We start from the raw sequence: 23,585 nt of genomic DNA on the forward strand, positions 1-23,585 counted from the left end.
CGCGGTCCGGACAGTGCAGTGGCTGGGGGTGCAGGGAGACCAGGCTCCGGCGAGCCGAGCCCTCCGGGCGCTGACCGCCGGCGGTCATGGAGGACGAGCAACCCGACAGCTTGGAGGGCTGGGTGCCGGTCCGCGAGGACCTCTTTGCCGAGCCCGAGCGGCACCAGCTGCGCTTCCTCGTGGCCTGGAACGACGTGGAGGGCAAGTTCGCTGTGACTTGTCACGACCGCACGGCGCAGCGGCGGCGGCGCAAGGGGAGCCAGCCCGGGCCCGAGCTGGTGTCCGAGCCCGTGTCTGAGGCCGCCGCGCCCCCGCCCAGCTGGGCAGGCCTGCTCTCGGCCGCCGGGCTTCGCGGCGCGCACCAGCAGCTGGCGGCGCTGTGGCCGCCGCTGGAGCGCTGCTTCCCGCGGCTGCCGCCGGAGCTGGACGCGGGCAGTGGCGGGGCCTGGGGCCTGGGGCTCGGGCTGTGGACGCTGGTATGGCCGGCGCGCACGGACGTCGGCGAGGCGGCGCTGCAGGAGCTGTGCGGGCAGCTGGAGCGCTACCTGGGCCAGGCGGCCGACGCCTGCGGTGGCGCCGCGGTGCGCGACGCGCTCTTCCCCGCCGAGGGATGCGCGGCCGACTGCGAGAGCCTGCGCGAGTTCCGGGAGCGGGTCCTGCGCGCGCGGCGGGACGAGGCGGGGGCGCGGCTGCGCCAGGTACGCGCCCGCCGGGCCGTCGCCCGGTCCTTCTGCCTCTCGGTGGAGCCTCGGGCCCTTTTCCAGGGTGGGACGAGTGCGAGAGGGGGGTCCTTCCGCAGACCAGCGCGGGGAAGGAGCAGGTTAACAGCGTGATGCGCGGAAGGGCTAGCAGCCTCGCAGGTGCTCTTCACCTGTCAGGGAGCATCGAGGGGAATTCCGCGGAAGCCCCGTGGGGCCTATAGCGAGAGGACTAAGTTAAATCAAAGTTTAATCGCAGTTAGGAGCCAGGGTAGGCCCTTAAACCTTTCCCCTGAAGATGCTGGTGGAGCTGGCTGTTTTGACAGGAAGTGCCAGAGAATACTGAAAGCAAAACTAGAAATATCCCATCCGTGTAGGAAATGACAACACAGACTGAAGGTAAACACTGACAGGTTCTGTGTATGAGGGAAGGCCGATAATGGAGACAAAATGTTTTAGAGGATGAAGGTGCTTCTAGGACACAGGTTTTTTAGGTGATAAAGACTCGGTCAAGTGGACAGCCGGCAGGATGTGAGCTGTCTTCATCAGTGTGGAACAGCAGCAACATGAGTGCAATTTTAAGCTTGAAAGAGGTAATTAGCGAGATGGAACAATTCATTTTTTGAGTGGTAAGCTTACAGAACTGAAGGGGATTCACAAATTCACAAAAGGGTTTAAGAGAAAAATATGGCTCATATATCCACAACCAGCTGACTCTCCTGAGTCAAGATTTAGTGCTCTATCCCACACCCTGACATGCCTCTTGCTCGCCTTTTTCTCATTATACGCCGTACTTAATCTGAATGATTTTTCTCTGCCTTCATTTGAGGAAGGGGAGGTGTAAGAGAACAATCCAGCCACATTTCAAAATCTTAATTATATCCTCTCAAGCTAAATATAGAATGAACTTTTTTTTTTTTTTTTGCGGTACGCGGGCCTCTCACTGCTGTGGCCTCTGTCGTTGCGGAGCGCAGGCTCCGGATGCGCAGCCTCAGCGGCCATGGCTCACGAGCCCAGCCGCTCCACAGCATGTGGGATCCTCCCGGACCGGGGAACGAACCCGTGTCCCCTGCATCGGCAGGCGGACTCTCAACCACTGCGCCACCAGGGAAGCCCCTAATTTCACTTTCAATGTGAGGAAACCACAGAGCAGTTTCAGGCCAGTCAACTTTATCTTTTTAAAATTTATTTTTGACTGTGTTGGGTCTTTGTTGCTGCACGCGGTCTTTCTCTAGTTACCGCGAGCCGGGGCCGCTCTTTGCAGCGGTGCGAGGGCTTCTCACTGCAGTGGCCTCTCGTTGCAGAGCACAGGCTCTAGGGGCCCAGGCTTCAGGAGTTGTGGCTTGCGGGCTCTAGAGCACAGGCTCAGTAGTTGTGGCACACGGGCTTGGTTGCTCCGTGGCATGTGGGATCTTCCAGGACCAGGGCTCGAACCTGTGTCCCCTGCATTGGCAGGCAGGTTCTTACCACCAGGGAAGCCCAACTTTATCATTTTGAATCAGACAGACTTTTATTTTTTAGACACCAGTTTCTGACAGAAGTGGTTTTTCCTTAAACTAACATATGTTACTATTGTAAAAGTTATACTTTACCCAAGTTGAAGTTCATTCAGAGGTATTATGGCACCAGTATAGTTCATACTGTTAGGCTAGCTGTTGACACTTGTGTGGTTCACCTGTTTACGTGTAACAGGTGGGCAGAGGAGGGCTTAAATATAAAATATACTGCATCCATGGAAGTGTATGTGATCATCTTAATACTCAGCTCATATTTAGAACAGGAAAGCAATTGATTCTAGAATTAGACCAGTTGCCAATATTGCTAGTGTATATAAAGTGAAGCTGAATGGTTTGACTTCTGAGTAGTCTAAGCAATAAGACTGAAAAGTATCAGTTGTCTTAAGTTTACTTTTTTGTGTGTTTTAATATTTTTCAGGGAAACTTTTTTTTTAATCCTATTATTATCACCTGGATAAAATGTCAGCTGAACATAGATCACTTTATCCTTAAGTGAAGGGAAGGAAATAGAAGAATTTAAGGTTATTGACTGGGGGAAAAAAGTCTATACTATTACTTGATTTTATTTCTCTTCTCCTGGGGGGTAAGGTAATTTCTTACCAAATGAGTTTATCTAGATTATAAATGCTCAGTTTATTTTCTATCTTGCCTCAGAAGAAGCGCTCTGCAGAGGCTAGAGCCACATTTGTTATGCTAACTGAATCTGCTGGGGGTTTGGTGGCAATATTAACCTGGGGGAATTAAGAAAGTTGGCATGCTGGAGAAGTACTTGGAGGCATTTCTGTGTCCTTATGAGCTTTTAAAAAAGGAGTACATCCTCACAAAACCTTTATGGTCGGAAAAGTGATGAAAAATATCCTCAGTCTACCCCCTATTGATGCCTTTTTCTGGTCCTTTTCTCTGAGTACTTAGAGAAAACACAGTTAAGATAAAATTTTCAACTCTGCATCCTCCTCCACCTCCCACTTATTATTATAAAAGTCCCCAGGGCTTCCCTGGTAAGTCCCCAGTTACTAAACAGTCTTCAAAAGCACAGTGCTGAATGATTGATTATAGTAATAATAATCTACTGTGGATATGCCATGATTTATTTAACCATCTTACTGGGCATTTTGGTTGGAGAACAATAGCATTTTCATGTTTAATCAGTATTTTTTTTTTTTTTTTTTGCGGTACGCGGGCCTCTCACTGCTGTGGCCTCTCCCGTTGTGGAGCACAGGCTCTGGACGCGCAGGCTCAGTGGCCATGGCTCACGGGCCCAGCCGCTCTGCGGCATGTGGGATCCTCCGGACCGGGAGACGAACCCACGTCCCCTGCATCGGCAGGCAGACTCTCAACCACTGCGCCACCAGGGAAGCCCTTAATCAGTATTTTAAATTGACGCATTAAAGTTTAGAACATTCAGGTTTCCTTAGCTTTGTTGGTTTGGTATGATCTTATAAATACTGTCCACACGTGAGCTTTATTTACATTTTGCCTTCTAGGTGCTTCAAGGGCATGAAAAAGCCAACACCATGGTAGCATTAATGAAAGTGTATCGAGAGGAAGATGAAGCATACCAGGAATTAGTTACTGCTGCAACCATGTTCTTCCAGTATTTACTGCAGCCATTCAGGGATATGCGAGAACTTGCAACTTCATGTAAGCTTGCTATTTTGGTACGTTTTCTTTATATTTTTACTTTATGATATTTATTCTTTATCGTATACTATTTCTTCAGTTGCATTTAAGATTCAATCTGTGTTTCCACTTCGGGTTTACCCTATATTTAGATATATTGTAGATATATTGAATTTATTATTTTTTAAATTGATTTCAGATGAAGACATTTTACATCGGTCGTCTTAATACGTTAAGATTTCTGCAGATTTTCAAGGGTTACACACTTTCTTTGCTGATGACTTTTTTTTTAATTTTAATTTTTTGGCTGCATTGGGTCTTCATTGCTGCACGCAGGCTTTCTGTAGTTGCAGCGAGCGGGGGCTACTCTTCGTTGCGGTGTGCAGGCTTCTCATTGCGATGGCTTCTCTTGTTGCGGAGCACCGGCTGTAGGCACGCGGCCTTCAGTAGATGTGGCGCGTGGGCTCAGTAGTTGTGGCTCGTGAGCTCTAGAGCGCAGGCTCAGTAGTTGTGGCGCATGGGCTTGGTTGCTCCGCGGCATGTGGGATCTTCCTGGACCAGGGATCGAACCTGTGTCCCCTGCACTTGGCAGGTGAATTCTTAACCACTGTGCCACCAGGGAAGTGATGACTTGTTTTTGATGTGTTGCTTATTTACTTTAGCTTATTTTCAGCCTCTAAGGACACATGCAGACTTCTGAGAAATAGGATGAAAATTTAAATAGCAAGGCCCTGGATTGTAATTCAGTAAATTAAACTTTAGTAAATGCTGTCATTGCTCTTATTTCATTGAGCCATGGAACACTAGTTAGAATAAGCATTATCATTCCAGTGTTATAAATGAATCTGGAACCAAGGTGGGTGGGGAGGTTCAATAGCTTTCTCTGGTTCTAAACCAGCTGGAATCAGAAGACAACAGAGATCTCTTGATCTCTGCCCCCTGCACTGGGCCATCCTTCCACACATGCACTCATGGCCACTGCCGGGCTACCATAAAAATGGTGTCAGGTTTAGATGAAACTCATGCCAGCCTAACCTGTGGAGAAAGTTGTTCTGTTCATTATTTTGCAAATCTATTATTTGGATTGTCTTTACTTCCTGTGTATATTTTTTCTTTCTCTAAATAACAGCTGTACTGAGATATAATTCACAGACCATATAATTCACCTATTTAAAGTGTACAATTCAGTGGTTTTTAGTATATTCAGAGTTTTGCAACCACCAGCACTAATTCCAGAACATTTTCATCTCCCTGAAAAGAAACTCCATATGCATTCCCCATTCCCCCCCAACTCCAGGCAACCACCCATCTGCTTTCTGCCTCTAAATCTCCCTGTTCTTGACATTTCATATCGTATGGAATGATTTGTGTCTGGTCCTTTCATGTAGCATCAGGTTTTCAAGTTCCATCCATGTTGTAGTGTGTATTAGAACTTCATTTTTTTCATTGCCAAATAATGTTCATTATATGCACATAGCACATTTACATATCCATTTAGCAATTGATGGACATTTGTAACTTTCCACTTTTGGGCTATTATGAATGTTGCTATGAATATTTGTGTACAAGTTTCCATGTGGACATGTATTCATTTTTCTTGGATATATGGATATGCTGGACCCTACAGTAACTCTGTTTAACCTTTTGAAGAACTGCCAGACTATTTTCCATAAATGCACCATTTTACACTCCTACCAGCAGTAAATGAGGGTTCCGATTTGACCACATCATCGTCAACACTTGTTATTGTCTGTCTTTTTGATTATAACCATCCTAGTAGATGTGAAGTGGTATCTCATTGTGGTTTTAATTTACATTTCCCTGATGGCTATATTTCTTATGTCACTAAATTATGCTTGGTAGAAGAATTGGATACTAGATGACATAGTATATGTCACAATCATTCATGTTTTAGGTTACTGTATTACTTTTGCCCTTCAGAAAAGAATCTCACTATTGAAAAGCTTCCTGCCACGTCCCTAAAAGAAACCACAGCAACAGCTAACACTTGAGTGTCATGTACCAGGCTTTTGCTGAGTGCTTAACAATACGGATCTCATTCAAACAATCGTGTAGTATTATTAATAGAGAAACATAACTTGACAGCATTCCCTTATAGAAAAAGGTATTTGAGTAATACAAAGTAAAAGTAGGGTTTTTTCCCTTTATACTTCAGAGTATCCCTTTGTCATCCAAAGGAGGCACCACTTAGAGCCTTATTCATACTCAGTAAGGAACTGATGAATGAATGAAATTTAATTGACTGTGTAGTAGTAATAAAAGTAGCTGAAATAATCCATGTGACCAATTTCCTTTCGATTTCCTAATGGCTCTACATTACTATTCCCTTTTACTAATACAACTTTCCCTTCTTTCTATAGAAGTCCTTGGATGAGGATGGTCTGGGTCCTAAAAGGATAGTTGCCCTGCAGAAGGAAGCCCAAGAATGGACCAGACGGGCTGAAGAAGCTATAGTCTCGATTCAAGATATTACAGTGAATTATTTTGAAAAAACAGTAGAAGCATTAGCAGGTAATAATTTAAAATGCTATACTAAGATACGTGTAATTTTCATTTTATTCGGAGAACATTTGAGTGCCTCTTAAGCACCAGGTTCTGTATGTTTTAGGTACTGGGGATTCAATATAAGGAAAAGCGTAAACAGCCACTGTACAGTCAGGTGAAGGGAGGAAAACCTTAATTATATTAATTATATATTCATTCAAACACATGGAAAATGGCAGTGGCAACAAGCCACATGAAGAAGAGAAACATGGGGCTCTGAGAGCTTAGGAGAGAGAAATTAGGCCCCATCAGAGTGGCCAATGAAGGCCTCTGAGAAGTGGCACTTGCCCTGATATCTGAAGGGTAAATGGAAGTGGAGAAAGCAAAACAGTGAGGGAAGAGTGTTCCAGGCAGGAGCAGCATTTGCAAAGGCCCTCTGGTTTTTGGGAGCTTGACAAGTCTGAGGAACTTGGGAAGTATGCCAAGTGTGAGGAAGCCATGGTCTGGAGCACAGTCCAGGCACACCTCATGTCATAGCTCATTTCACTGCACCGCACTTTACTGCACTTCACAGATGTTATGTTTTGTACAGATTGAAGGTCTGTGACAGTCCTGCACTGAGCAAGTCTATTGTAAAATAGCAAGTGCTGTTTTCCCAACAGCAGTTGCTCACTTCATGTCTCTGTCACGTTTTGGTAATTCTCCTAATATCTCAAACTTTTTCATTATTATTATATTTTTTATGGTGATCTGTGATTAGTGATCTTTGACGTTATTATTCCAAAAAGATTACAACTCACTGAAGGCTTAGATATGGTTAGCATATTTTAGTAATAAAGTATTTTTAAATTAAGGTATGTAGGTGATCTCGGATGGCCTCAGCCTGCAGCAGCTTGAAGCAGGATTTCGGTTCCCCGGCCAGAGATTGAGATCAGGCCGTGGCAGTGAGGACGCTGAATCCTAGCCACAAGACCACCAGGGACCAGTGGCCAGTGACAAAGCCCTGGCCTTGTCAGCTGTGTAGAAATGAATTTCCACATAGAGACAGAAAGTAGTGAAGCAAGTAAAGTGTTTATTAGAAGGAAAAAGAGGACAGTGACTGTGGATAGACACACGGGTGGGCTCAGAGAGAATCGCACCCTCGTGGTAGTCTGAATCACTTTTACGGGGCATTTCTTCCTTTGACCAATCATCTTGCTTTGCCTGGTTCTGAGTCTGTATTTGGTATATCTCAGGATCCTCCCGTGTGTGTGCGCATCTCTTAGCCAAGATGGATTCTAGAGGCCTAGGGTAGGTTGACATCACTTACTGTGAGGTGGCGCCCCCTCCCTTTTTGACCTCCAAGGAGCCTTTCTGTGCATGTGTAGTCAGGAAGTTCTCCTTGACTTTGAGAATGAGGAATATGTGGTCTTTTATCTCTTATCTGGTAAGGGCCCAGACTCCTCCATCATCCTGCTTTTTTTTTAAAATTTTTAAATTTTTGGCTGTGTTGGGCCTTTGTTGCTATTCACGGGCTTTCTCTAGTTGCAGCGAACGGGGGCTACTCTTAGTTGTGGTGCACAGGCTTCTCATTGCAGTGGCTTCTCTTGTTGCGGAGCATGGGCTCTAGGCATGTGGGCTTCAGTAGTTGTGGCACACGGGCTTAGTAGTTGTGGCGCACGGGCTTAGTTGCTCCGTGGCATGTGGGATCTTCTTGGACCAGGAATCGAACCCGTGTCCCCTGCATTGGCAGGTGGATTCTTAACCACTGTGCCACCAGGGAAGTCCCCATTATCCTGCTTTTATGGAGTTTCTGCTATTACAGAGTTTCTGTCCACAGGGGAGAAACTGTATAATCTGGGGCCCGTCTATCTCCTGCCTCAAGTATACATTGTTTTTTTAGACATAATGCTACTGTACACTTAATAAACCACAGTACAGTGTAAACATAACTTTTATACGCAATGGGAAACCAAGAAATTCATGTGAATCACTTTATTGTGATATTCGCTTTATTGTGGTGGTCTGGAACTGAACCTGCATTGTCTCTGAGGTATGCCTGAATGGAGAATGTGGTGTGAGATAATGCCAGCAAGACAGGCAGGGATGAGACCATATGATCTTGTGGGCTGGGCGAAGGACTCTGATCTTAAATCATTGTTGATAGTAGACCCAATAGCAACAACTTATTGTCTGTCAGTTTGTTGAACTGTAGTACATTTATAAAATGGAACGCCATGTAGCAGTAAGCATGATTCTCTATAACTATTTTTATGAATAGCAAGAGTTCCCTGATATATTAAGTGAAATAAAAAAGATATAAAGCAGAATGATGATCCTGTGGGGGGGTTTTTTTGTTTGTTTGTTTTGGTCAAACTATATCTTTCTGTCTAGCTAAACATAGAAATAGTCTAGAAGTATATGCACCAAAATATAAGAAGCAATTGCTTTAAGTGAGATTCATGATTTATTATTTTCTTTTTTTAAATGAAGTTATCTAAAATTTTATACCAATAACCATGCATTATTTTTGTGACAATAAAAATTCACTAAAATCCAAGAATTTTTCTTTTAAAAGGGATGTTTTGCAGGTAACATGGGAGGCAATAAACAAAGAATTAGTTCAGGATAAATTTTTCTGTTTTTAATGAGTTGTAATTATGTTTTATTTTATTAATTACAATACAACAGGAATGCAGAAACAAATGGCACAGGATGAGAAGAGATTTGGCCAGGCTGCCTGGGCCACAGCAACTCCCAGGTTAGAAAAACTCAAGCTGATGTTAGCTCGGGAGACTCTGCAACTCATGAGAGCCAAAGAGTTGTGTTTCAGTCACAAAAGAGCTGAAATTCAGGGAAAGGTGAGACAAAGATAAGTGAAACTTTCTTTTAAAAATATACTTTTAAACAAAACAAAAAAACAAAACAAAAAAAATATACTTTTATTTTAGGTAGAATCTTTCTTTCCAGGCATTGTGAAAGAGCTTCCTTTCTTTGCTTATTCCAACACCATCTTCCAGTAGATAAGAATTTGCAGACTGTGGAAGGTTGGCCGTGAAGTTTCCCTTTGGTCGAAATGTTTGTGAAATATTATTTTTTTAAAATTGTTTATTTATTTATTTGTTTTTGGCTTTGTTGGGTCTTCATTGGCGCGTGCGGGCTTTTTCTAGTGGTGGTGGGCGGGGGCTGCTCTTCCTTGCGGTGCGCTGGCTTCTCATTGCGGTGGCTTCTCTTGTTGCGGAGCACAAGCTCTAGGCATGTGGGCTCAGTAGTTGTGGCTCACAGGCTCTAGAGCGCAGGCTCAGTAGTTGTGGGGCATCGGCTTATGCTCCACGGCATGTGGGATCTTCCTGGACCAGGGATAGAACCTGTGTCCCCTGCACTGGCAGGCGTATTCTTAACCACTGCGCCACCAAGGAGGTTCCTGTTTGTGAAATATTGTAGGATTCACTTGACGATAACATCAAACTCAGTACTGATGTAGTACTTTAAAATCAATCAAGTACTCAGTAGTTTAAAATCAATCAAGCCGTGTTTTCAGCACAATTTTAGAATAATCAAAGAGGTGCTTTATCCTAGAAGCGTAGTCACTTAATTTTTTTCCTGTAACATTATGACTTTAAAGCAGAAAACATTTGTAAATACCTCATTGCCGTTTATTTTTCTCAAAACCTAAATGTTTTCATATATTTCAGGGATGAGATAAAGTATTTGTGACAAACATTGAAGAAGGCATTTTTATCCCATTAAATGAAATGGAAAAGTGTTTCTTCTCTATTTGCTTTTTTTATATTTGATATTGAGCAAGGAATAGAAAATAACTTGAATGCTTGTAAAGTTTGCCTTTAATGTACTAATTATTTTAACTTGCTCTTATTTTTTCATGAAAACAAGATAGAAGATCTTCCAGAACAAGAAAAAAAAATAAATGTAGACGAATTAGAAATACAATATTATGAAGTTCAGTTAGAACTATATGAGGTTAAATTTGAGATATTAAAATATGAAGAAATACTGCTTGTTACACAGTTGGACTCTATTAAAAGACTTATAAAAGGTAAGACATATATTTAAATGTATATATGTTTAAATTACACATTCAAGGAAATACAGATCATATTATCAATTATTGTATATTGTCTAATATATCTGAAATTTTCTAACAAAGTTTCCCTTTAGTACTTTATTATTCAAATAATATATTCATTGGTAAACACACAGCAAAACAAAGGGAAACTATTATTACCCCAGTTAAATCGTTTAGAGATACTTAGGCTCTATAGCTTTGTAGCCTTTTTGGTATGCTGATGTTTATAAATCTTTCAATTTCTTAAACCAGAACTATGTATCCTGTTCAGTAACCTCTTTTTCACTTAATACATAATAATCATTCTTCCATTTCAGTAAGTAATAAAACCATCAAAAATTTTAATGGCTGCATAGTATTCCATTGTATAGACATGCAGGGATTTCCAGTTTTTCACTGTTGTGAACAGCATTGTAGTGAAGAACCTTCCTTTACACGTCTTTGTGTATACAACAGATTATTTCCTTGGAATAAATTTCTAAAGATGGAATCAGGTCAAGGACAATGCATGTTTTACATTTTGACACATACTTGTTAAAAAAAAAAACTACAAGAATCATTTGATATGCATTTTCTGCACCTCTATTATTTTCTAAATTTCATTCTACATAATGGCCCTCTAGATAGGTTGTACAAAATGATGCTCCCATCAGCTGATTATAAAAATAGCTTTTTCCCCATACTTATTCATTTAAATTCTCACCTACTTGAGAGCAAAAAATGGCATCTTCTAATTTTCATTTATTTAATCACAAGTGATGTTGAACGCAATTTTGTATGTTTACTGGCCATTTGTATTTCTTTTATTCATGGCCTATTCGTGGCCTTTGACCATTTTTCTTTGGAACATTCCCTTTCTATATTAGAGATGTTATTCTATTATCTGTCATATGTTGCAAATAATTTCTCTGTGATTTGCTTTTTCTTGCCTTGTAGGAATATTTAATTATTATGCAGTCACCTCTATCAGTCTTCTGCTTTGGTGTTATACCTCCTTATCCCAAAATTATATCAGTATTTACTTATGTTTTATTTCAGTATTCTTATGATTTTGTTTTTAAAAACATTTGGCTCTTTAATCCAGGTGAAATTTATTTTGATGTGGGGTAGGAATCTAACTTTTCCCCCCAAATTGTTAGCAGTCCCAATCACTAGTTTTTAAAAACATTTTCCGCTGTTGCTTTGCTTTGACTTTTACCTGTCTCATATCCAGAATTATCATATTTGTTTTGATCTATTTATGAATTGTTATTTTCTTTCACTGATTTGTGAGTGGCTTCTGGTGCCAGTACCATGCTGTTTCTATTATTGTACCTTGGAGGTACATTTTAGTATCAGGTAAAGCAAGTACTTCCCTCATTACTCTACTTTTCCAAAAATTTTCTGACTTTTCTCACTCCTTTATTCTTCCAGATGAACTTTAGAATCATTTTGGCAAGTTCAAAACAAAAAACCCCAAAAAACTCGGAATTTTTATTGGGATTGCACTTAACATTAGAGATAATTTGGGGAGAATTATCATCTTTTCAATTTTGAATCTTCCCATCCAAGAACATGGTATGTCTCTCCATTTACTTAAGTCTTTTTTTCCCTAAAGTTCCAAGTTTAGTTATTTTCTTCATATAGATCCTGAACATTTAATTTAATCCTAGGTATTCAAAAAACTTTACAGTAGCTTCACGTTATAAGCATTTTACATATTTAGGAAAAACTTCTATTAGAAAAAAGTTAATCTGGAAGGATGCATGCCAAACTGTCCGTGTTTTCCTCTGGGAATAAGATGCCAAAGAGTTGGTGAAGGAAGAGGCAAATTTCACTTTTTTATTTTGTGTACTTCTGTAGGGCTTGAATTTGTTACAGTTAGTATGTATTTTTAAAAAATCAATATATAATTAAGATTAAATATCATTAAGGCACCTTAATGATATACTGCTGGTGGAATGTAAGTTGCCTTTCTGGAGGAGGGTGATTTGACAAGAGTCATCAAGAGCCTTAAATATTCATCTGCTAAGGAAGTAATAAAAAATGTACACAAAGATTTATATTCAGATGTTCATCACAGTGAAATTGATAATAATAGAACACTGGAATATTCTAACAACAGAGAGTGCTTAAATTTGAGAATACTGTGTTGCCATTAAAATTATATTTCCATCACATGGAAAAGTTTCTCTAAGAATTCTGTTCATTGATATGTGTAGCTATATAAGTTGTGTGTGTGTGTATGTGTGTACACATAGATATACATATACATAAATGTTAATCATAATTACAAGGATATTTAACTTTCCTTACATTAAAAAAAGTATGCATTATTTTTAATAATAAGACATATTTTTAAGAAATCATTAATATGTTTCTAGATAAACAGGATGAAGTTATCTATTATGATCCATGTGAAAATCCAGAGGAACTTAAAGTCATGGATCATGTAATGGGGCTGCAGGATGATAAGAATCTGGAGGTGAAGGAACTCAGCCGGCAGTGCCAGCAGCTGGAATCTAAACGGGGCAGGATCTGTGCCAGAAGAGCCCGTCTCAGGAACAGAAAGGTAGGAGCGCCCAGGGCAGCTTTCTTTTCTTACCCCTTCTAAGGGTTTCTTCTTTTATGAAAGATAAAGAGGTATTGAAAATAAGGCTTTTTATCAATGATTAATTTTTTGTGTGTTTATGTAGCTATCAGTGGATACAATTAAAATACATTTAAAATGTTTTTCTTAAGAAGATTCTTTTTCCTTTTGGATTTAAGCATTTGCCATCATCTTTAGATTTTAATTAAGTCTTTCAACAACTGTTTATTGAATGCCTATTACCTACACAGGTATTTTAAAAACCACAATAGGTAGAAACTTCTAATCAGCTATAATAAATGCTAAAATTAATTTTATTGTGAACTGTTGATTATAAAATATCAGTCAGATAATATTCAGCTCATTTCAATCCTTATATGCGGTGAGTGATTTTTTTCTTAATTTTTAAACACTCTGTGGTTACAAAAAAGGTAACATACTAAGAATGGCTAAGCATAATTGAGATGTAGTTTTTAATATAATTTTTCAGGTATTGTAGGTTGGATGTGTTATGTAGGTATATTTGGAGTATCACTTAGAACATTATGGGGAAATGTGTTTAAAATAATTGCATTGAAACAGATCCTTAGGACACATCCCACTTAGGAATGTGGGACTGCCTGTATGTCCTCTCATTTCCACTTGTTTGGAGGATTTGCTTTTTCCATCTCTCAAAGCACTAAATCCCAGCCGTGGCCCTCCTACCAGGAAGGAGGGATTCCCGTAAGCAGCCCACTGCCCCGTATCACGTGACCGAGGAGAAGGCAGAAGCACTGAGCCACACCATAACTCCTATTAATAAATGCTTTATACTGCAGCCCCAATGCAGTGCTTTTTTCTTTTAACCTTTTATGCTATAGCCCATGGTAATATTAAAAACCATGTGGCGTTCAATTTATAACCAGGTGAAAAACAGATCTATGAAATTATATTATTCCCCCAGGATCAATGCAAAGAAAATCATCGACTCAGATTGCAGCAGGCTGAAGAAAGCATAAAATATTTTCATCAGCATCATAGCGTTCAGAGGGTGAGTGGTTGAAGAAAAATGTTTTATATTTGCATAACATGACACACGGGCTTAAGTTTGTGCAAAGTGGAGCTCCACTGCCCCGTCAGCCTTGATCCTGAGGGGACAGCGCAGTCTGGCCCTGCGGCGTGGGGGGCAGACGTGGGGGCCAGGGGAGGCAATAAGGTCAGATGACAGTCCCTCTCTTTCTCAGGACTTCTGAGAAGTTTACAAATATGTGTTTGTTTAAATACAGAAAAGAGACCAGAAAAAAGAGGAGGAGCAAAAGAAAAAAGAATGGATAAACCAAGAGCGCCAAAAAACACTCCAACGATTGAGAGCATTTAAAGAGGTGAGTTCTAGAAATAATCACTTCGCCTGCATTGTCTGGAGAAATAAATGAAGATCACCCATCCTAGGAGAAAAGTATAAAGTATTAGGAACAGAAATTTGGGACATAAAGTGTTTCCCAAATGCCATTATTTGTAGTCTATAAATAAAAATCAAAAATATTAGAAATATCATGATGTTTTTGACCTTGCCGCACACTAGGGTTCCTGCTGTGCCCCCTGACCAGGTGGTGTGACTCTGCTCACCATGGTGTCAGCTGGCAGTGAAAACTGAAAATAGTTAAATTGCCCTTAGATTTAGCTGTTTCCTCATTTGTAATAAAGAAGTCTTTAAAATTTGGTCAAGGAAACATTGTGATGTAAGTATAATTTTGCGCCCTATTAAAAGTGAATAGGTTTAAAAAAAAAAGTAAATACTTATTTTAAAGTAACATTAAATTTGTTGAATGTAGAACATAAACCTGTTCTCATCACACACCTGCAACACACACCTTCATAATGATCCAAAAGAGAAAACCACCCACTCCCAGACATAATTCTGGGATGAGGTACTGAAGGTGCACTGTGTGATACCAACAAGAAAAATGGGGGCCACCAGAGTGAATCAATCATGTCCTACAACTTCATCTTGTTTCCCGATATGCTTTCTACTCTGATCACTGCCGTATACCAGGCATGTGCTAGGCACTTACATTCATTCTCATTTAATTCTTAAAACAACCTTGTGCGATATCATCACCACTTTAAAGATGAGTAACTGATGCTCAAGGTGATTACACAACTTAGATGAGGGATATACAGGGTCAGAGCCACAGCAGAGATTCTCCAACCCAGGTAGCACATGAGAAGCACCTCTGGAGCTTCTAAAGAATACTCATGCCCAGACCCCCACCTCCAGAGAGTCTACTTGTCCTGGGTGGGAGCCTGGGCATGAATGCGGGGGGCTACATGAATATAGATGAGCCAGGTAGACAGTAACTTGCTGGTCAGCTGTCACCAGAGGGTATTGATCAGTGTGGAGGAAGGGACTTCAGGGATGCAAGTCCAGCTCCGTAGCCCTGAACTAGTCAGAGCAGTCATGAACTTTCAAATGTAGACAGTATGAAGATGGTATGAAGGTGAAAGAAATCAGGCTGCCTAAGCTCTCAACAAACTGGAGCGAGTTGACCTCAAATTGGTAAAAGTTGCAGTTTTTTTGGTCCATGGAGGTATATATCCCTCAAGATTAGGTCTTTGTAAGGTTAGGTTTTTCTTTAGTAAACTATACCTGCGAGACCAGAACTTCTTTATTTTTTTTTATTAATTAATTTTTATTGGCGTATAGTTGCTTTACAATGTTGTGTTAGCTCCACTGCCCAGCAAAATGAATCAGCCATACATATACATATATCCCCTCCCTTTTGGATTTCCCTCCCATTTAGGTCACCACAGTGAATTAAAGAGTTCCCTGCGCTATATACAGTATGTTCCCATCAGTTGTCTATTTTATTTTATTTTTATTTTTTAATTTTATTTATTTAAATATTTTTGGCTGGGTTGGGTCTTCATTTCTGTGCAAGGGGTTTCTCTAGTTGCGGTGAGCGGGGGCCACTCTTCAGTTGTCTATTTTATACATAGCATCAATAGTGTATATGTGTCGGTCCCAATCTCCCAATTCCTCCCACCCCACCCCTTTCCCCTTGGGCATCCATACATTTGTTCTCTATTTCTGCTTTGTCTGTGTCTCTATTTCTGCTTTGCAAATAAAGTCAACTATGCCATTTGTCTAGATTTCACATATATGCGTTCATCAGAACTTCTTTAATTCACATTTTTAAATTATAAAATTTGCTCTAAACATAAAAATTAGAGAAACATCCATAATTCCTGTTTTAACTGTCACTTTGAGGTCCACCCTGCTGGTATTTTTCATACCTCTGTTTTTTACCTGGTTATACATTTAACACCAGATCATCTGCATTTTTTAAGGATGTTTCGGACTTTGCACTACTTATGATTTTTCATGGCTGCCTAATACTTTAAATTCACCGTAATTTTTTCCACCTATCGTTGATACTAAGTTTCTGATTTTTCATACTAAAAATATGATGAATGTTTTCATCTGTATATATCCTTTCATATCTTTATTACAGAGAAAGTGTTCTATGAAAGGATATAAATGCTTATTCCTTAATAGATTTAGTTGCAAGGGTGGCGGTACATGGTGAGAAGGAGCCACTCTATGAATTAGAATAATCCACGCACAGAAAGCTTCAGTGTTCACTTACAGAAAGCTTCAGCATTTTGACGGTTTGCGTTTGTAGCAAGTTTCTCACGACAGTTTTTCATTTTCAGAGATGTCCAGGTCGCTCTGTCCTAAAGAGCTCTCGCTCGCACCCTGTGGCTGCACACCTGCCGAGTGGACCTCCCCAGCAGATGTCCCCGCCGACTTCTCAGATGACGGCGGTGAGCCATCCGTCCTCTAGGAAAACCAGAAGCGCTCCCTTAGCTGAAGTTAGTAACGTGATAACCCCTGAGCATGAAGACTGTGCTAGAAACATCCCTGTTCAGACTTTTGTTCCAGTTGGTGCCCATACACACTGCAGCTCAAGTGAGGAGTTGTCACTGCCGCCACCTCCTCCACCACCACCGCCACCACCTCCTCCTCCACCACCGCCACCACCACCGCCGCCCCTCCCTGCTCCGCCCTTTTCTTCTCAATCTGCAAATCATCGGAATTTACACTTCAGGACTTCAGCGAAAGAGGATCAGCCGCATCCCCTAGTGTGTGAATCGCCCGCTGAGAGCCCGTGTGGTTCCTCAGACAGTCTTAGCTGCCCAGGTAATCTGCCGAAGTGTCCCTGCTCACCAGGGGTGGTTAGGTGGTTGGAGCGTTCTAGCTTTAGGAGCCTTCATCTTCAAATCAAAATCTTTTTTTAGAACTCTCTACAATCTTAAAATATTTCAGTATTTTTTTGCCTTATCACTCTTTTATTGCAAAGTTAGCATAGCCTAAATCTGAGTTTGATAAATGCGGCAGGAAATCTTTCTAAAATGAAGCGGTCAGAAAAATAGTAGACCACTTTTTTGCATTTGCAAGTATAGCACAGTGAATACGCTGGAATATTTCTGTCTAATGAGGGCTATTGTTCTACTCATTATTCTAATTATGATTTAGACATTGACTGTGGAGGAGACGGGCTGAAATCTGCCCAGACTCAGAGCCCACCGCTCTGGAGTGTATTTGTGTCTGTGTTTAAATTCTATCAAAATGCTGTGTACATTCGTTTTACAGATTATGCCTGAGTACCTATGCCTAGAGCATACAAGGGGACTGTGCTAGGTGATGTGAATTATACAAACAGAACAGTTCCAAACTGTGGTTCTGGTTAATGCGTATTCTGGTTATTCTGAGTTCAAGGTTTCTTTGCACCTGGAGCCGGGTACAAAGGAAAATGTGCACGCTCTTAGGTAGAGACCGGAGGCCCATTTCCATGGGGTCTGTGGCAACATCGTGTAAATGAAAGCGAGAGCTCACGTGCCTGGGCCTAGACGAGAGATGGGACGTGGCAGGGCTTTGTGGGGGGGAGCGCTGTTTCCGGCCTGGTGTAGCCCACAGTGTAGGAAGCCCTGATCAGCTCACACACACTGCCTCAGTTCACTGGAAAGAATAATAAAATGCCCTCGATGGTGAAACTTTGTCTTATTACTCCTAGAAGGGAAATGTAATAACAAGTTATAGGTTAAAATCCAAAGTGTCCTGTTAGCCATGGCATGGTCTTTCAGTTCTGAACTAGAAATGACTGTTCACCTTGAAGTCTCATATAGAAGATCCCTAGATGAGTGGCTACAGTCATGCCCCAGTCTCCAGCAGGTGGTGAAAGATTTTACCTCCGCAGGGGTCTCAAGGTGCCAGAGTGAAAAACAGCTTCTCTTCACCAAGGCCTTGAAACTCTGATCTAATCTGTGTTTTGACAGCATTTCACACCCTCAAAAGTAGAGCACGCAAGTTACGTCAGGGTAATGTAGGTGGAATTAAACACACTATATACAGAGAAATGTGCCAGTGCCACCCACTCTGGGTTCATTGAGCTACTGATTAAAGTTTTGCTTTAAGCCTTTTCATGTGTAGAAACCTACTCGCCTCATTATCACAGAACGAGTCATCACTGACTAATATCCGAGACTGAAGTTGGAGAAATACAGTGGGGTACGTTAAAAAAAATTCTTAAGTGGGAAGGGAAATGGAGGAGATACAGTTTTAGAGCTGTCAGTGCACATTGGGTTGGATTGCTTTAATACCCCAGGAATTCATAACTATCTTCAGGGTTACACAAAAGGATGATAACACCTGTGTCTTGAGAAACAGAAGGTATGTTGACTTTTGACTGTGCCTGGGAGTTGCTATGGATTTGAAGAAGTACTGGAAAATAAGTGGTCAAGGTAAAATATTAGCAGTTAGACTATCCTGGATTCAGAAAGGGAGCTGACGGTCGGCCTCTCTAGCAGATAATCAAAGCATTTGTTTAATGGAATGATGATGATTTGTTTACGTCATCGCATTAACTGATGGGTGACGTAACCCTGTCAACGTGTACAAAACTGTCTCGGCATCTCAGGGAGAAAGGGTATGATTTCGTGACTCCTTGCTCTGTTTACTCAATTTCAGGGTCGATGGATGAAGTGCTGGCCTCCTTAAGGCACGACAGGGCCCCTCTCCAGAAGGTGCAAGCGCCCACTTTGTCCCCTCCCCGTGCCTCAGTCAATGAGCACATTCTGGCTGCCATAAGGCAAGGGGTCAAACTGAAGAAAGTTCAGCCTGACCTTGGCCCGAGCCCCAGCAATAAACCCACCAGCGACCTGGAGAGGAGCATCAAGGCGGCGCTCCAGAGAATTAAGAGAGTATCTGCTGACTCGGAGGAGGACGATCGTGATGAGCAGAACCCCGGCGAGTGGGACCGTTAGCCTCTTCGCCAAGGCCCAAGGCTCGTTCTGGAGAAGCATGTGAATGGGGTGCTGGTAGACTGGCCACGTAACACCCCGAAAGATCAGCAGGGCTGGGTGTGTGACGTTGCAGCTTTATTTAACGCTGCAGCTCTTAAAGTCAGGGAAGGAAGGAGAGACGTGGTGCCTTTCACGCATCTAAGAACGCACGGTGAGCACTGCTGGCATAAGAAAATGGCAGTTATTGTTCACCACGGATAATCTAGAATCATTCCCTTATTCTGAAAAACGTTTACACTGCTATGGTAAACAGCACTACTGACCGTTCCTCCCGAGTGTGTGTAGTGGTTTCCTGGGATTGAAAGCTCTGAATGTGAACATTATCTTAACAATCCGAATAAGTTGCTTATAAGCAGGAATTATTTTAAATATTTTAAAGGAAATGTATTTCATGTATCAGGCAGTATATAAACTCATAATAAAGAACTATTTATAATGCATCAGTGTCACTCATGAGGAAATGAAACATAATATCTTAACACAGCCATCCCTCCCTTGGCTGGGTTTAGCTGAATCTTATTGAAAACATTAAACGGGACTTCCCTGGTGGCACAGCAGTTAAGAATCCGCCTGCCAACGCAGGGGACACGGGTTCGAGCCCTGGTCCAGGAAGATCCCACATGCCACGGAGCAACTAAGCCTGTGCATCACAACTACTGAGCCTGCGCTCTAGAGCCCACGAACCACAACTACTGAAGCCCGCGCACCCTAGGGCCTGCGTGCCACAATTACTGAGCCCGTGAGCTGCAACTACTGAAGCCCGCGCGCCTAGAGCCCGTGCTCTGCAACAAGACAAGCCACTGCAGTGAGAAGCCCGCGCACCGCAACGAACAGTAGCCCCTGCTCGCCTGAACTAGAGAAAGCCCTCGCGCAGCAACGAAGACCCAACTCAACCAAAAACAACAACAACAAAATCCCCCAAACGTTAAACATTTATTTAAGCAACTACTAAGGGTGGGGGAAGAGTGTTGTTTCCCTCAGGCACTCATGCTGGAATCATTTCTCCTCCTTGCTTTGTGTTAAAATTAGGAAAGGGGAAGAGACCCATACAAGGCAGTCTCCTCATTTCTCAAATTGTCCAAAGCATCCCCACTAATGTCATCACCCTCACTCTTGCCATGGCAATCCTGGGTTACAAAGAACAAGATGAATCGACCCTCCTTTTCCAAAGAAAAGTTACAGACCAAAACCCTTCCTACTTAGAGTTTCTTCTTAGTAACTCCAAGGGGCCTCAGCTGGCATAGCTGGGAGGGGTCTGTGTCCTTCAGCAGCTGCAGCCTGGACCTCCGTGCATGGCTGGAGATCCTTCAGTGTGGCCACTGCCAGGTCACCCGTGGCTCCGTCAGGTGTCCTACTTTCCCTGACCTGAAGTGATGCAGACCCAGATCCAGCTCCTGTACACGAAGGTGCCTCACTCTGCTCCCGGGGCCCAGGCCTTGGCGCCCTGACCCGGCATTAGCCTCTGTTCCCACTGTTCCCTTTCCTTTTTGCAGGTTCCCGGTGTGTGTGTGGGGGGGGGCGGTGCTGCAGCACGGGGGACAGTCCCTGCTGGCTACTTGCCGGGCCTCAGTCGCAAATCCCAGCGGCAGGCCAAGTGGCAGCCTCCCAGGCCTCTTTCTCCACCATAGACAGGCCAAGCTCAGCACAAAAAGTTTCTCTAGAAAGAATCTGGTATTTTTAAAATGGCAACATCAGAGCTCTGCTGGACTTTCTTATGCTTATTATGCAATTTGGTATTTTTATTTTAATTCTTGTAATTTCAGTATTTTGAGACACCAGTGAGCTTACTCAGACTTGGATAATTCTCAGAATTTGCTTTCTAAGGCCTGCCAAAGATGAGAAGACAAAAAAAAAAAAAGATCCTTTTCCAGAGAGTTCTCCAATTGAAACCCCTCGCCCAACTGTCTAACGTGCACCCAGACTTCTCTGGAATCCTCTCTCCCTCATTTCTCCATTTCCCCCCTTCTTCCAGCCAAGGCTTAAGTCCAGACTCTGGCCTCAGGGGATCCAGAGCCAAGGGGAGGGTCAAGTATTGTCTGCTGTTGTCCAGCTTCAAACCTGTGCAGTTCACCCGCTAAAGTGCCGTCAATCCATCCCCACCTCCCCCCTCGACGTCCCGCTCCACTCTCCAGCCTGCCCCTCAGAAACCTGGCTGCTCCCCCTCCGCCCCTTCCCCACCACAGGTTTTACTCCAGCAATACCAAGCAGGCTGCCCTCCAATGGCCCTGCTCTCTCCTAAGCCTCAGCGCCCAGGGCATCCCAGCCCTCTGCCACCCGTCCGGCAAATCCACACCCACTTCTCAGTCTCAACTCCATTGCGTCCTCCTCTCCAAAGTCTTCCCGGGCCCTCCCCCACTCTAGGACCACTGCCCCTTGTCCTGGACACCAGTCACAACGCCTCCCCCAACCCACAGCCCTGGCTACAAGGGCAGCCCACTTTGGCCACGTTTTAGAGCCTGAGTTGGGCCCTCTGGCTAAAGCTGATGCTAGGACAGCCAATCCATAACTGGAAGCCTCCTCTGGCTTGTCCCGGAGTGAAAAACCATGAGCCGGGCTGATCAGACTGACTTATTCATTTGTTCATTCATTCCCTCTCCCGCATTTGAATTGGGGAATCAAGCAGGTAGTAGCAGGAGCCAGAATCAAGAGGTTTTTGATGAATGACCACCCGTCACGTGAAACCATGTAGCCGAGTGAATTTATACAGTAAGTCCCCTACATACGAACCTTCAAGCTGCAAACTTTCAAAGATGGGAACATGCGTTCGCAGGTCCAATCATGTAAGTTAGTTCACTCGTCTGGCGTACATTTTCACGTGCATGCATCTACTACAAGTGGTTGTGCTTTTGTGTACTTTACCGTACAGTACTATTTGTGTGTGTGTGTGTTTGGTTTTTATGTATTATTTGTGTGAAAAGTATTATAAACCCATTACAGTACGGTACAATATAGCCGATTGTGTTAGTTGGGTACCTAGGCTAACTCTGCCGGACTTAACGGACAAATTGGTCTTAGGAACGCACTCTCGGAACGGAACTCGTTTGCATGTCGGGGACTCACTGTACAGCAGAGTTTCTCAACTCTTAGATATGTAAACTCATGGGAGGAGCGTATCGGGTTTCTATTGCTGCCAGAACCAACTACCACAATTATAGGGGCTTAAAACAACAGAAATTTATTCTCTTACCGTTCCATAGGTCCGAAGTCCTACGTGGGTCTCACTGGGCTAGTATCAAGGTGTCAGCAAGGCTGTGTTCCTTTTTGAAGCTCTAGGGGAGAAGCTAGAAGCTTTTCCAGTTTCTAGAGGCTGCCTGCATTCCTTGACTTGTGGCCCCTTCATTGATCTTCAAAGCCAGCAACATGGTATCTCTTTGACTCTTCTTCCATCACCATCTCTTTCTGACCCCAGCCAGGAAAGGTCCTCTGCTTTTAAGAACTCATGTGATTAGATTGGGCCCCCTGCCCAGATAATCCAGGATACTCTCCCCATCTGAAGGTCCATCTGCAAGGTCCCTTCTCGCAGGTAAGGTAACACATTCATAGGTTCTGGGGATTAGGATGTGGACCTCTTGGGGAGCCATCATCTTGTTGTCTAGCACAAGGAGCTTCTAGAATGCATACTGCAAGGCCTGGCCTGCCAAAATGCTAATCCAGGAGGTTTTTCTGGGAAACCCAAGATAGCTCTGAAGCAGCTGGTCTGCAGACCATCCTTAGAAAAACACGAATATATACAAGTCAGACAGGAAATGAGGGGGCTGTGAAAGGGAAGAGTGAGGCAGGCATACTTAGAGTCATTGCAGGTTCCTTCCAAGACGAAAAGCCTTGGAGCTGGATGTCTCACAAAGTCTTCAGAGTGGCCCAGGGTCACCCCAGCTCTGGAGAAGCAGGATGTACCCTGACCCCTGTTCTTGAACACCTGTGAGAGCCCTGCTTGAGGGGAAGTCTCACAAATCCTCCATCAGCTGAGTTCCATTTGCACCTGCAATGTATCACCTCACGGCTGCACTGGAACGTAATAGATTTGCGGAAAATATCTGTGTCTTTTCACCTTTGTGTTCCCGGGGCCTGGGGCATAAAGGTGCTCAAGAAATATTTGTTAAATGAATACACGAATTAATGATTTAAGAGCTGTACGTGCGTAGGGAGGGTGGGAGGGAGATGCAAGAGGGAGGAGATATGGGGACATATGTATATGTACAGCTGATTCACTTTGTTATAAAGCAGAAACTAACACACCATTATAAAGCAATTATACTCCAATAAAGATG

At 42.9% G+C, this 23,585-nt stretch overlaps 1 protein-coding gene and 1 long non-coding RNA gene across 2 annotated transcripts; one reads left to right on the plus strand and one right to left on the minus strand.

The window, feature by feature from the left end:
• Positions 1 to 19,278, plus strand: WHAMM (WASP homolog associated with actin, golgi membranes and microtubules; the record flags this gene model as incomplete). The annotated part of the gene is made up of 10 exons (XM_082842474.1): positions 1 to 698; positions 3,700 to 3,873; positions 6,217 to 6,367; positions 9,011 to 9,180; positions 10,214 to 10,376; positions 12,770 to 12,957; positions 13,919 to 14,005; positions 14,241 to 14,336; positions 16,669 to 17,155; positions 18,983 to 19,278. The coding sequence occupies exons 1-10, from the start codon at positions 87 to 89 to the stop codon at positions 19,276 to 19,278; spliced, it is 2,424 nt and encodes an 807-aa protein (XP_082698600.1). The 5' UTR covers positions 1 to 86.
• On the minus strand, positions 17,252 to 23,501 carry LOC309963942. Its single transcript, XR_014326318.1, has 3 exons — positions 22,505 to 23,501; positions 19,167 to 19,305; positions 17,252 to 17,974 (listed from the first exon to the last, which is right to left on the minus strand). It is a non-coding gene; the product is annotated as an uncharacterized lncRNA (long non-coding RNA).
• Between the last annotated feature and the right edge of the window lie 84 nt (positions 23,502 to 23,585).

This window comes from Leucopleurus acutus, assembly GCF_964270905.1.
Source record: "Leucopleurus acutus genome assembly, chromosome: 1".
Lineage (NCBI taxonomy): Eukaryota > Metazoa > Chordata > Mammalia > Artiodactyla > Delphinidae > Leucopleurus > Leucopleurus acutus.